This window comes from Perognathus longimembris, chromosome 3, assembly GCF_023159225.1.
Source record: "Perognathus longimembris pacificus isolate PPM17 chromosome 3, ASM2315922v1, whole genome shotgun sequence".
Classification (NCBI taxonomy): domain Eukaryota; kingdom Metazoa; phylum Chordata; class Mammalia; order Rodentia; family Heteromyidae; genus Perognathus; species Perognathus longimembris.
In genome coordinates this window covers 108,536,865-108,552,061 of record NC_063163.1, presented here as the reverse complement: position 1 = coordinate 108,552,061, position 15,197 = coordinate 108,536,865, and the positions used below count along the sequence as shown (strand labels likewise).

General features: G+C 36.8%; 1 protein-coding gene across 1 annotated transcript; it reads right to left on the bottom strand.

The window, feature by feature from the left end:
• Nucleotides 1-397: 397 nt before the first annotated feature.
• Nucleotides 398-6,840, bottom strand: LOC125348025 (olfactory receptor 8B12-like). Its single transcript, XM_048340962.1, has 2 exons — nucleotides 6,833-6,840; nucleotides 398-1,334 (listed from the first exon to the last, which is right to left on the bottom strand). Exons 1-2 carry the CDS (start codon nucleotides 6,838-6,840, stop codon nucleotides 398-400), a joined length of 945 nt encoding a protein of 314 aa, XP_048196919.1.
• Between the last annotated feature and the right edge of the window lie 8,357 nt (nucleotides 6,841-15,197).

The following is a 15,197-nucleotide window of genomic DNA, read 5'->3' as shown; positions in this document are numbered from 1 at the left end:
ATATCTCATGTGCATATAGACACATGCTAAAAATGATTCCCAAACTTCCATGATTCAACCAAATTGTTCATCTCCAGCACTTTCAAAAGTGATCTTCCAAAAATTAATCCATGTAAAGTCACATAGCATCACTGTGAATAGACTTCTTGAAAATTACAAAACAAAAAGAACAAATAACAATAAACTTAGAAGTGAAACTGGCCATGAGGGGGAAAAAAAAGCAACAAGATAGCAGAAATAAAGGGAAGCACAGTAAACTGGATGAAATTCAAGGACCTAGAATAAGATTTAAGATCTTTTCGGTAGAGAACAGACAGCATTGATTTTTGTTTCCTTCACTGAAAATGGAAATAAAGAAAATTCTCATAAAGTTTTGGATTCTTCTTCTCAATCACTTTCAGAAGACATTTCTACTTAAGGTTTTCTTCAGGGCAATTTTGACATCCTTATTCCTCAGGCTATAGATTAATGGGTTGAACATGGGCACCACTGCAGTATAGAAGATAGAGGACACTTTTCCCTGGTCCAGTGGCAAAATAGAAGGTGGTTTGAGGTACATAAAAGCTCCGGACCCAAAGAAAAGAGATACCACAATAATATGGGAGCTGCAGGTACTGAAGGCTTTGGACCTGCCAGAAGAGGAGCTAATGTGGAGAATGTTGGAAAGAATAAAACCATAAGAAATAAAAATAGTAACAATGGGAATACCAATGCCAATGGTCACCACAATAAAGACCACCAGTAGGTGTATGTAAGAACTATTACAGGACAGTTCAAGGAGAGGAATGATGTCACACATGTAGTGATTGATCAGATTATCTTCACAAAAGGTTATAAACATTATATTTCCCATATGGGCTACAGCCCCAAAAACCCCCATCCCATAGACTCCAGCCAAAAGGAAGAAACACATTTGGGGAGACATAATGACCTTGTACAATAGTGGTTTACAGATGGCAACATAGCGATCATAAGCCATCGCTGATAGAATGTAGGATTCAGAAAAGACAAAGAAGCAAAAGAAAAAGAATTGAGTTATACACCCAGCATAGGAAATGAGGTTTTTCTTTAAGACAAAACCCATGAGCATTTTAGGGGTGAGGGTAGTGGAGTAACTGCAATCTATGAAGGACAGGTTGAAGAGGAAGAAGTACATTGGAATATGCAGGTGAGAGTTCAACCCAATCAAAGCTATTAGGCCCAAATTCCCCACCACAGTGACCATGTAGAAACCTAGAAACAGCAAGAAGAGCGGCATCTGGAGTCCTGGCTGATCTGTTAAGCCTGAAAGGACGAACTCTGTCACAAAGGAGGAGTTTTCTGCAGACATTCTCCTCTAGGAGGGTCTATGAAAGGAAAAAGAAAAGAGTCAACTTCTGCTGGCTACACACCTTGGAAGTTCACGGAATCTATGGGGGTAAAGGAAGAAGAAAAAAGACATCTACAGGCTGTGGCACTGACTAGGGGCTAGGTATTCTTCCAACTGCTGGGAGGCATTACAGCAGTCCCCATTTTACATGTGAGGACCCTAGGCCTAAGCAATCTGCACAAAATCCCAGTACTACTGACTTACTACAGTAGATGAACTCCAATGATCTAGCCTCTCTGCTTGGAGCTTGTAACTCTATGAAGCACATAGTGGGTCAGGCACTCACCTGCTTCAGCCTGAGCCACACTGCTGTTCTCTACTTCTTCCCATCCATCTCTTTCTTGAAGATGGAAATGAATCTAAAGGAAAGAACTGGGCAACTTGGAGTGCAGACAACTCTGCTTCTGCGTCTCCACTTTTAGAGTCAATTGTGCTAGTTTATTTGGTGCTGCACAGCACGATGTCTGGTTGCCTCCTGAAGCTCCTGTTGGGTTTCCAGGGGAGGGATAGCATCTTTTTCTAGCACCATGGATAGAAGGAAACTGAAGATCTTTTATTAGCGAGCTTAGTGAGCGTGTTACAGAGGCTCCCACAGGACCATTGCCCCAGAGTCTGACTCAACCAGAAGAGATTCCATGTACTTTTGATAAGCTTTACATGCTTTTAGTGATCTTTTTTAACCTTTAAGTTGCATCATTTTAGGCACAATTAAAAACAAAGCACAGTGGGGGAAAATAATTCTTAGTAACTTGTATTGACCCTCTCTGTATGTTCAACAATGTGTCCAACCCAATACCCCACTGAGAATCCAACAGCAATGTACAAATGTTACATCATTTGTTACTCACAGTCACCTCATAACTTATATCTGCTAATTTTTGTTTTTAAAACAAGGAGACTATATTTAATGATGATATATTTTATTCTTAAAGAATGGATATTAAGTGTTCTCACCACAAAAATAAGTATGCAAGGCAATGCATTTATTGACTAGCTATGTTTATTTACATATGCTTCAAATGCCTGTGCACAACAAATATAAATGATATTATCTATCAATTTAAAATTCTTTACTAAATCAGGAGCTAATCTTGAGTCAACTATGGTCTGTCCAACTCCAATATTCTAGTCTTAATTATTGGCTATACTGCCTCCCTATGAGTGAAAATGAATTCTCTGAAGCAGTTCTTTTAATTACAATAGGATTCTTCATTCATAAAAGCAAGTAATTTTAAAGGCAAATGGAGAGCGTTAGGGCCAAGAAAGGTCAAACTAGGGAGTACTAAACATCAAAAAGGGGAATTCATTATTTTATCCAGATATTTGAAATTCTTCAAGTTCAAAAATAATCTCCTGCCTGTTCGTGCAGTTTAATAGTTTAATATCGACAAATAAACAAATACTTTTTTGGAGCAAGTAGTCAAAAGAGACTTGAAGCTTTGCTCAATGAGATCAGTAATTCGTGGCTTAATACCATGCATGGAGTCACATCTTTTGCCCTGATCTTGAAATGTAATCCTTTAATTCAAATCACTGGCTTGGAGCAAGAAAATTCTGAATGTAGTAGGAGGGTAAAGACCTGGCTGAAAATTTAGAAAATCACAGGTCTTATTGCCTACATCATTGGTTGAGACTATTATAAGAATTAATAAAGTTTTGGGTAGCAACTTTCATTCTAAATTCTGTATGAGACTTTCTTATATGAAGGATAACAAATTTTGTAACCAAGAAATAAATTTCAATTCAGAAGAATTAAAGCCTTAGCTAGCAAATGACTTATATACGTTTTTGGTCCAAATGAAGGATGAAATACTCTTGAAAACACTACAAAAATCATTTTTTTAAAGTCCATCTTCTTCTAACCAACCTCAACTAACCACACTGCACATATCCTGCTTGTGTATGATTTTCAGTACTTTTACATACTTGCACATAGCTTGGTCATGCTCAGCTTAATCTCAGTAATGATGATGTCTCATGTGCCAACTTATAACACTCCACATCTCAGGAGGATTCTAATAAATTTTATATCCTATTCTGAATCTCACTACACACACTATCAAATAATTATCAAATAAACTATCAAATAATTATTAAAAAATTTAAAATCAGCCCCACAAGGCAAGTTCTTCTTGAGACTAAAAGCAAAGAGGACCTCAGGAGTTCATTAAATGTTTGCTTGCTTCTAAGAGCTTTGCAAGATTATTTTTAGTGTATGTTGTGTGTGTGTGTGTGTGTGTGTGTGTGTTTGAGAGAGAGAGAGAGAAAGAGAGAGAGAGAGACCACTTCAGGGATGGTTTCCATGGCAATTTCATTTTCAATTCATCAAGATTTTTCAAGTGAGCCAGGGTTTCTCTAAGTCTTTTTACTGTTGGTTTGAGTACTTGTGATACATAGATTGTAGCAAATTCATGGGTCGATGTATATAAACTCAAGATTTGTGTATATGTGGTGCATGCATTCACCCTCAAGTGTCTGGTATGCTATCAAATAGCATGTAGGTGGAGCTGAAGATACTCCCTTCTGTTCCACACAAGAAACGTCCAAGAACAAACCACAATTTTAGCAAAAAAGAAAAAAAGTCAACTTGTCCAGAAAGACAAAATGGCAAATTAAATATTTTCATTTGGAGTAAGTTCAATTAGAGTCTAAGAATGAGCATAAAATTAAATAAGAAGGCATTTAATTGGCATTGGATTTTTAGACCCCCATGCCCAAACTTTAGAAGTCTCCCATGTTCCCATACATCAAGTAAAGAGATGTGGTAAAGGACAAAGAAAGATTTATTACATGGCAGCCATGGGAAGGAAGCTTCAGTGTGTCTTCAACCAACTTCAGGAGTGCAGACACTTTTAAACAGACAGACATCCAGGGACAGTGTGTGAGAAAGGTATGCATGGTTAAAATGGTCTAAGTCACAGGCGTGGCCTGATTGACCATAAAGTTGACAGAAGTTCTCCCTGCAAAAAGAGAACTTCAATCACGATAAATATTTCTGTACACTCAAAGGAGAGAACTAAAAGATTTTAAATAAATTGTACTCTTGCACTCTATTTTTCCTCTTTGATATCACTTTTTAATCTGTATTTGAACATGGGATGTCTTGAAGAATTGCACAGTGAAGACATTTTTAAAGAGCTGAAATTTATTTTGCAAAGGTCCTTAGGAACAAATTCCTCTGGGCATAGTAGTTAATGCTGTAAATCTTAGCACTCAAAAAGCTTTGATGGGCGAGTGGCAAGTTCCAGGCCAGCCTGGGCTACATAATGCACTCTTTAATTCATTGAGAGCTACTTAATGTTTCTATTTCCTGGTTTGTAAATTTTATTAATTTGTATGCTTGAAAGAATTATCCAGTTCTTTTCAGTGGTCAACTTAACTAGAATAAACTTATTCACAATATTTTATTTTATTTTTTGAAAGTCTATAAAGATTTGACAAATGGATTACATCTAACTGAAAAGGTTTTGCCCAGCAAAGGACAGTTACTAAAGTAGGATGACAGGCAACAGACAAGGAAGTCTTTACCAGCAATACATCAGAAAAAGGCCTAATATCCAAAATATACAAGGAGCTCAAGAAACTAATCCCTCCCCAAGCTAATAAACCAATTACTAGATGGGAAAAGGAACTAAAGAGAGACTTCTCAGAAGAAAAGTTAAGAATAGCAAAGAAACACATGAGGAAATGCTCATCATCCCTGGCCATAAAGGCAATGCAAATCAAAATAACTCTGAGATCCCATCTCACCTTAGTTAGATTGGCTGACATTGTGAATTCGAACAACAACAAATGCTGGCAGGAGCTGCTCATGAGGATGATGACAAGGATCTGCCTAAACGAAGAGATGCCACCACTGTGTGATGGTTTCGGCACTCAGACGCTGATGGTTCAGACATTTTCCCGGTGTGTCTTGTGTTCTAAGGATGAAGTAGACTTAGATGAGTTATTAGCTGCTTAGGTTGGTGACATTTCTGATGGACAATTACCAGAAGATTCTGAAAGTCCCTTTGGCTTTGCAGGCGTCCATAGAGGAGCATGTGGCTCATCTATGAAGAGTCCAGATAAAATACCCAGGAGCTGATATGTATGTCACATTATCTGCTCCTTCATTTTGCCATCAAATCAGCCCTGAGGCATTTGAATACCAGAGAGCATATGGCTCTCAGGAACCACTGGCTGCCTTGCTGGAGGAAGTCATAGTGGATGCCAAGCTCTCCAGCAAAGAGAGGAAGAAGAAACTGAAGCAGTTTCAGAAATCCTATCCTGAAGTCTACCAAGAACGATTTCCTACACCAGAGAGTGAAGCACTTCTGTTTTCTGAAAAACGCAGAGACCACAGCTGTTCATGTGGGCCCTGAAAAAGCCGGTCCCGCCATTTCAGAGGACTTGGAGTTTCCAGATGTGGTACGTCCACAGCAGCAGAACTGGAGATTTGGGGGTTGTTGCTGATGGAGAAAGTGGTGAAAGAAAGAAACTCACAAAATAGAAACTACTGAAATAGAGACAATGCAGATGATATGACTTTTCAAATGTTGAGCCATTGTCAGTATTTTGTTAATTTTTAAAATAAAACTCAATGTCATTTTTAAAGTTGTTTAAACCAATAAAATTACCAGCAAAATAGATAGTGGTCATTGTTGACAGGTTTGGAATTGTTACAAAATCTTGGGGTAAATTTTTTTTTATGTTTTGTTTTACATGTGTTTGTAAATGATCTGTGGATATCATAGTTACAAAGTCTGTTGTAACTATTGTACTGAAGTCCAGTGTTGAGAATAATGTATATACTTGAATGAGCAGACACTGAATATTGCTACTGTGATGATGTTGACTGAAGAGCCAGTTGTGTTTTCTCCTGTGTAAATTCCATTTCTTAAATGTTGCACAAAACTTACTGTCCCATATTGTGATGATTGTGCCTTTCATTGTGGATTTGTTGGTTGTCATGACAGATTTGACTGAAGCTGGTTCTTTAGCAACATATGTATGAATTGGCATTTACCTATCACTGTGGGAGATTTGCATCCGCCTGTAATGGAATAATTTCAGTCTTTGCTAAGGATGGAAAGCTGAATGATAAATTCTTTGATTCCCTTTAGACCTAACTTGAGTCTGTTGGTTTTGTGAAAAACATAACTGAATTAAGTAATATGAGACTACTCTAAATATACATGCACACACATATATGTGTATATATATATATATATATTTCCTTCAACCTCTTTCATCTTTGTGAAAATAAATGAAATGTAAATAAATGCTGTTTTTAAAAAAACACAAAACAAATGCTGGCAGGGATGTGGGGAAAAAAGAACCCTATTGCAGTGTTGGTGGCAATGTAAACTAGTATAGCTACTCTAGACAGAAGTTTGGACATTCCTCAAAAAAAAACTAAACATAGACCTTCCCTACAACTCAGCCATACCACTCATGGGCATTTACTCAGGAGACCATAAAGACACTTGCATATCCATGTTCATTGCTGCATTATTCACAATATCCAAGTTGTAGAAACAGCCCAGATGCCCTGCAATAAATGAGTGAATAAAAAATGTGCTATCTATACACAATGGAATTTTACACAGCCATTAGAAAGAATATTATGTCATTTTCAGGGAAATGGATGGACCTAGAACAAATTGTGTTAAGTGAGGGAAGTCATGCTCAAAGAGGCAAACACCAGGTGTTTTCTCTCATATTCAGAAGCTATACCTAAAATACACTGAGATATGATAAATTAGACAGGACTCCAGGCATTCGCACAAAGGGCAATGCCTATGTGCATCTGAACATACAAAGTTACATTTATCAAAATGAACTCCAAGAAATGAAAATAATGGGCTTTTTTCTTTTTTGGTGTTTCTATTTTCTTTTCTGTTCTGTTTATATAAGAAGAGGCACAAAAATGGAGGGATATAAAGGGTGAACAAATGCAGCCATGGTACTCACTGGACACGATATTGAAAATAAACTGCAAAACATGTGAATGAGGATGAGAGGGATAAACTGGGAAAGAGTCAGAGAAGAGGTGATATTGTCCAAAAAGAAATGTACTCTTTGCCTGGATTATGTAACCCTTCTATACATCATCTTTATAATAACAATAAAACCATTTTAAAGTGTATAAAATCTGCACTGATTGACCTTTTTTCTTTATTGCTGTTAAAAATTTTCCATTTTAGATCTTTTTGAGCAGTTTAGTTAGAATTTTTATCAATTTTATCAATCTTTTTAAAAACCTAGGTTGTTTTCATGGATATTCTCTATTGGTTGTGATTTTTTATTTCATTCATTTGTATTTCATCTTAATCATTTCTTTTCTCCCTGTATTTGCTTTGAGCAATTGGCTTTTCTGTTTGTAAGTATGTGCATTACTCATTTTAAACTTTTCTTCTATAACATAGATGTCTAAAATTTATAAATTTCCTTACAAAGGCTATTTTAGAGAAATCATACAGTGCTCAGTATTTTATTCCCACTTTTATTGGGTCAGAATTATTTCCTAATTTCCCTTGTGGTTTCTCTTTCAGCATCTGGATTATCTAGAGGTATGAGTTCTGTTATCCATTTATTTGGAGATTTTTCAGAGTTCTGTTTTTAGTTTCTATTTAGTTCCACAGCAATAAGAGCATATTTTGTGTGTTTTCAGTACTTTTCATTTTATTGAAATATGTTTAATGCTTCAGCATATGGTGTAGCTTGGTGATTTACCCTGTACACGTGGGGGAAAATCTGTGGGTTTTGTTTTGGGTAAAATGTTCTATAAATGTCAGTTTGTTCATGGAAGTTGATCGTATTGTTCAAGTCTTCTATGTCAGTAATGATTTTCTCTCTACATGTTTCATTAGTTACTGGAAGCATTCACTTCAATTATTTGATGTTCTCATGAAGTCAGTGCATATTTGGATTGCTATGTGGTTTCTATTACATGATGCTTGAATTGTTATGAAATGTCTCTAATAATCTTTGTTAATATTGCTTGCCCTGAAGTCTATCAGAAAGCAATATGAGTATTCTTGATTTCTTGTGATTCTTGCACAATATGCCCTTTTTGTTTTACTTTTAAATTGGGACATACTTGTGCTTATTTATGGAATTTCAAATAATAATTAGACACACATACATGATGTTGTAATGATTAAGTAAGGGTGTTGGTATTTTCAGCTCCTTGAATGTTATCCTTTCTATCTTTCTGGGAACTTCCATAGTCTTCTTGCTATTCTGAGATGCATCATAGATTGGTATAATCTTTTTATTTTTATTAACTTTAAGTAGTAGTACAAAGGGGTTGCCACTTAGCAAAGAAGTTTATAAATGCATGTGGATGTAGAAAATATTACACTCCTAGGCTGTAGAAAATGAGGAGTAATTCTTCCTATCAAACTGTATTTGAGAGCCCTTGTATAACACTTTCTGTTCCACTGCCCTTTTCTGTCTCTAATGACCATTTTTCTATTCTGTTCTAAGAGACTGACTTTTTTTTGTTTCAATAAATGAGTGAGAACACATGGTATTGCTGTGACAAGATTATTTCACTTAATGCAATAGCATTTAATTCCATCCATTGTGCCAAAATGACAGGATTTAATTACTTTAATGATACTAATATTCCAATGCATACATCTAGCACATTTTTCTTATCCATTCATCCATGGATAGATACCTTGGTTAACTCTATTTCTTAGCTATTATCAATAGTTCTGTAATAAACATCTCTTTGATACAATAATACCATTTCCTTTGGATAGATACCCAGTAGTGGGAATGCTGAATCATATGTTAGTTTTATTTTTAGTTTTTTTAGGCATCTCCACACTGTTTGCTGTAATTTTTTTTAAAATCTGTTTTTTAAGTTAATGTGTGATTCATTTAAACTGAATGTAGTTAGATTTTTATTTTTTTCCATCACCCTGTTTAACTTTTTCCATCTCTAAATTGGCATATTTAGAGTCCTTATATTTAATGTAATTATTGAGTTAAGCTTCCCATATTGCTATTTGTTTTCTATTCTTCCCATCTGGTCCGGTCTTGGTTAATTTTTCCCTTCTTTTCTTGCCTTCCTTTAAATTTTTTTGTACTTTTTAGTATTTGGTTGCATAGCATTTGTGGACTTCATAACTGTATCTCATCTTATTGGTATGTACTAATAGTATTGCCAATATCTGGCTTTATCTTATCAAGATTTATCTTAAAATAACATTTTAACAATTATGCATTATCTAAGTAAATGTATGAGAGTTTGCTTCCATTTCCTCCCATCCTTTGTGTTATTCTTGTTAAATAGTTTATTTTACCATGTAATAAACATTGTTATGGAGTTCTAACTTTGTGCTTTAAAATGAGTCTCTTAAGGAACTTTTTTTGTAAAGACAGTGATATTTTTATTCAGTGAAATTGTTTACTTAGTAATAACAAATAAAATGTGAAAAGTTACTGAGATACATAAGGTAAACATAAAGGGTTTATTCTGTGTAACTCTACTGACAGGAAGTTCTGTGACAATCATCTATGTTGAAGGAAATAAAAAAGCCAATTTTTTCCTGGCCTAGTGGTTAGATAAGCAAGCAGACTGATAGCAAAGGAATACAAGAAAGGTGAAAATATAATGTAATGTGGGACATATTTTCACTAGTGTCGACGTTAGTCACAAATGATCAAATTGTTTGCTAAATTAAGTTTCCAGCATTGATGGCAAGGAATCTGGCAAGAACACTGTCTCTAGTGATAGGTTTCAGACCTACGTCAAAGTTCCTCAGGAAAATCTACCTCAGAGTAGTGCCAACCCATGTCTGTGTTATTTTTACATAGTCAAGATCGATTTATTCTACCAGAGTGTGTTAGGCACTATAATAGGTGCCAATACTTAATTAGCTTTTTAGTCAAGTGAATATAAACCAAACAAATGAAAATATGAAACATTACAGCCATGAGAAGGACTAGAAGAATGTTTATAATAGGCAGATGAACTAAGATTAAGCAGAAGCTACCATAAAGAGTTGTAACAACTCTGTAGAAGACAAAATTACATACATTTTGGAATTTTATTTTCTTTCCTTTTGTTTAACTTGCCAGTCTCTTAAGAAACTTTTGAATGAAATGCACATTAGGAGTTGTGTTCTTTACGGTGATCATAAAGATGTGATTCTCAGATACACTACTTGAGGAAGTGTGGGTGATAGATTACTCTGCTGAAGTAAAATACCACACTTGCAGAGGCCAGGCTTTCCACAGGCAGCAGCAGAAAGAATAGCAGTATTAAAGCAGGGTTATTCATGACAAGTGAAAGACTTTCCCATAGTTTTTGGACCAATAATTCTCTGACAGTGTTGCCATCATCCTTGTCAGTCTACTTGCTCTCCTAGTTTCTTCTAGTTCCTTCTCATTTTCCCTGTCAGGCAAGGCACCTTTAGTCTTTTCTTGGCAACTACTTCTCAGAGGTCTTGGACTAGAGAAAGTAGTTAACAATGTAGATTAATTTATAAAAAAAAAAAAACTACAGTAAGTTAGGGACAAGAGGGTGGTTGAGTGGAGAGTGATTGATTGGCTGGGTATGGACAGTGCCTGGCACAACTAAGAAATAAGAACTGTGAAGGCAAATACTGCTGTAGGTGCACCAATCCAAGCCTTTGAGAAATAATGTGGTTATGTACAAAGTAAGAAGGAAAAGGAAAAATAGTGGTTAGTACATTTTTCATAGATGACCTAAATCCCATGACAATATTCTCTGAGAATTTGTATCATGAAACATTATTTTAAAAAAAATTTAGACAACAGAGCTATCTATCAGACTTAACTTCTTCTTCAGCCCAAATGTTTTCTTGTACTAATCAGTCTCCTACCCTGCTTATGGGGGACCTAGGACATGCTATGTAATCTTTGGGTAATTAAAATGTAAGCTGTTTTAAAAGTCTACTTTCCCATACCATATGAAACATCTAAAAGCAAAACAGTAGGGTTTGATGTAAAACTATTCATTAGCACTTTCTACTTGCAATAATATTTTTGAACTCACAGAAGGCACAGGGCACCCAACCCTGACACTGTTTATGTGAGGAAAGAGAGAAGAAATTGACCAGATGAAGTTTTAGAAAACGGATTCTATTGCCAGATGCTGAGGCTTCTTATGTACAAGATGTCCTGAGAAGCACAAACCTGAGAAAATAGCAACTACTTCTAATGTATGTGTAGAATGTAAGAAAATCATGAGACCAGGGCTGGGGATATGGCCTAGTGGCAAGAGAGCTTGCTTCGTATACATGAGGCCCTGGGTTCGATTCCCCAGAACCGCATATACAGAAAACAGCCAGAAGTGGCACTGTGGCTCAAGTGGCAGAGTGCTAGCCTTGAGCAAAAGGAAGCCAGGGACAGTGCTCAGGCCCTGAGTCCAAGGCCCAGGACTGGCCAAAAAAAAAAAAAAAAAGAAAAAGAAAAGAAAATCATGAGACCATGGACAATCCCAAAGTCTTATATAGCGACATCATTACCATGAAATCTGAAGTGATGCCTGGAAAGAGCTGAGTCACTTGGCCAGGAGACTCCAAGTAATAGACACAGCCTACCACATTTCCTCAGGGACAGGACTGACCAATGCATACCCTGCTTCACTCACCTCTAAGAGAACCTGCAGCCCTGATCAGCCAGATTCCAGGGAACAGAGCAGGAACCCAAGTGAAAAGGATGGATTTGGAGGGTAAACACAACTACCCCCTTATCACAGTCCCCAAAGAATCCCCTGCTGCAAGGATCCCCTAGATCATCTCTCTCACTTGGAATCCCAACTGTCCCCATTGAGAGAGCGAGTTCAAGATACTTCTGACCTAGGCCTATGCCTCAAACCAGCAGGAACTAGCCAAAGATTGGCTTCAACTTCTTTCTCTAGGAGACTTTAGGGTCTCAAGTCCCTGAGGATTACTAGGTAACAATTATCCATGAGTGATGAATAAATTTGAATAAAACCCAAAAGGTCTCTGACAGAAAACATTGTAATTAACTTACCAACAAACAAATGACCACCCTATGTAGCCCACTAAGGTCATTGAATGTCACAGTATGCCTTTATTTTAGTATCCCACCCCTTAGGGATTAATAAATGGCTTCTTTCTAGCCTAAGATGGGTCAATCAGTATTTTTCATAATAACAGATCTTTAGCTAACTGAGCCTCTTCCCTGTAATTCATGCATTAGAGGTCCAATGAAGGCAACAAACCTCCTTGAACTTTGAGATAGTTACTTTGCCCTGTGGGCTAGTCCTGGGGAAGGACTTAATGCTCTAAGCCTCTTGGACTTTAATTTTTAAAAAAAGCAAAAAAAAGAAAACCTTATGCCTTGCTAAAAATCATTGTCATTCTCACTCTAGAGATGATCCACTTGCAAGTGGTGCCATGGCTCAAGTGGTAGAGTGCTAGCCTAGAGCTGAAGTGCTCCCAGATAGCACCCAGGCCCAGAGTTCAAGTCTACAACTGAGTTAAAAAAAATAAATGAATAAAGGAGATGATTCATTTTCAGTCTATTGAAAGCATGTTCTTTTCCTTACAAATGTTTCTATTACAAATTAAGCAAGTAAGTAAGTAAGGGGAGGTCTCTCTTACACTTGTGTAGGTCAGAGACCTTCACAGGAACCTAAAGAAAGGGATAGGGACATCCTTCAGACACTCTCCTACAAGAAGTTTCTATAATAAACAGAAAATGTATTTTTCAAACACGGAGTATAGTTTTTACTTCTGCATAAATTTTATTGCTCAAAAGGACTGCTTATCTCAGGCTAGAAATAAGAACTCTTCTTTCCAGAACCAAGACTAGAGTATAAGGTTGAGTCTAATTGGAAATTCTGCACTGGATCCCTGAAAGAGATATTCAGTGATATAATGTGTAGGCCAGCAATCAGTTAGATACGAAGATAGCCACCATAGCATAGCACCTCATCCTAACACCTTTTTCAGGAAAATTCTCTACAAACTTTCAAAGCTTCCAAAGATTCTGTTCTGTCAAGTAACAATGGAAATTGTCCCACAACGGCTTAAAACCTGTCCATGAGAACAAAGAGAAAAGAAATTAATGTCACCTACCATCGACTGTATGGAAGCAGCAATATGCTGGGTAGAAACAGCAGGAGAAAATCACACTTAACCATGGTGACATTTCCCTAAAGATACCTCAAGATATGTACAGACAAGAATCTGTACATATTCTCTATTATTTTGGCAAAGATATAGTTCACTATATGAATGATTCATACTTTTATTCAGTCATTACTCCATACTTTCATATTTTCAGCCTCTGAAAGTGAATATAAATTTTTTTTTTTTTTTTTTTTTTTGGCCAGTCCTGGGCCTTGGACTCAGGGCCTGAGCACTGTCCCTGGCTTCTTCCCGCTCAAGGCTAGCACTCTGCCACTTGAGCCACAGCGCCGCTTCTGGCCGTTTTCTGTATATGTGGTGCTGGGGAATCGAACCTAGGGCCTCATGTATCCGAGGCAGGCACTCTTGCCACTAGGCTATATCCCCAGCCCGAATATAAATTTAAATGATACCCAATTGCTATAAAAAAAATTTTTTTCTTCCAAAACATGGTGTTAACTAAGTGATCATGCTGTTTTCTTTAACTTGAGCTTACCTTCTTAAACAATGCTGCACATTTTCCCCACAAACATAAGAACTATCATGTTTAAAAGATACAGTTAGCTAGGAACTGGTGGCTCACGCCTGTAATCCTAGCTACTCAGGAGGTTGAGATCTGGGGATTGCAGTTCAAAGCCAGCCCAGGCAGGAAAAGTTGTGAAACTCTTACCTCCAATTAACTGCCAGAAAACTGGAAGTGGTCTTGTGGCTCAAGTGGTAGAGCACTAGCCTTCAGCTGAAGAGCTCAGGGACAGCGCCCAGGCTCAGAGTTCAAGCCTCACGACCAACAACAACAACAACCAAAAAAAAAAAAAAAAAGCCACTGTTGGCAGAACACTGATATTCAGGTTAGACTGTCACTAATATTTTCTCCATCTCTTTTTTTCATCTCAAGAGTGCCACATGATAGAATCAAATATATTTGATCATTGTGATGGAACTTCTTTTTTAAATTATTTTTATTGACAAGGTGATGTACAGAGGGGGTACAGTTACATAATAAGGTAGTGAGTACATTTCTTATCATATTAGTTACACCCTCCCTCATTTTTCTTTCCCTTCCCTTGTTCAGATAAGCATATATACAATATCCAGTGTGCCAAAATCATATACAGTAACCACCTGGGATATGCCATAGGAAATTTACCCAGTACATAAAACCTAACAACAACAATAAAATCCTCCTGTTTCCCTCTCTTGGAGTTCATATTGCTTAGCTTCATCCTATATAATCATATGTACGTAGCTGTTGAGCTATTGTGAACCTTTGATAGATCTATCCTAGACCTTTTTATGCTTATTCAGTAATTGTTTGGTTTTAGAGACATAATGTAAAGTTGCTGACCAAAACATGTGGAAATACCATTTGAAAAGAAGTTTGTTGTTTTACAGACATGATCTCTACTGTACTCCTCCTCCCCCCAACAAACACATATCATGGAGACCATGTGCCTTTGTTCTTTGGGCTCTAGGCTTGTCTTGCTCAACATTATTTGTTCAAGATCTGACCATTTCCCTGTGAATGCCATTATTTTATCATATCTAATCACTATGTAGTATTCCATTGTATACATGTGCCACATTTTTTTGATCCATTCATCTGCATGGGGCATCTGGGTTGTTTCCATATTTTGGCTATTGTGAATTGTGCAGTGATAAACAAGGATGTGCATGTGTCTTTATGGTATCCTGGATCCTGTTGTTCAGGA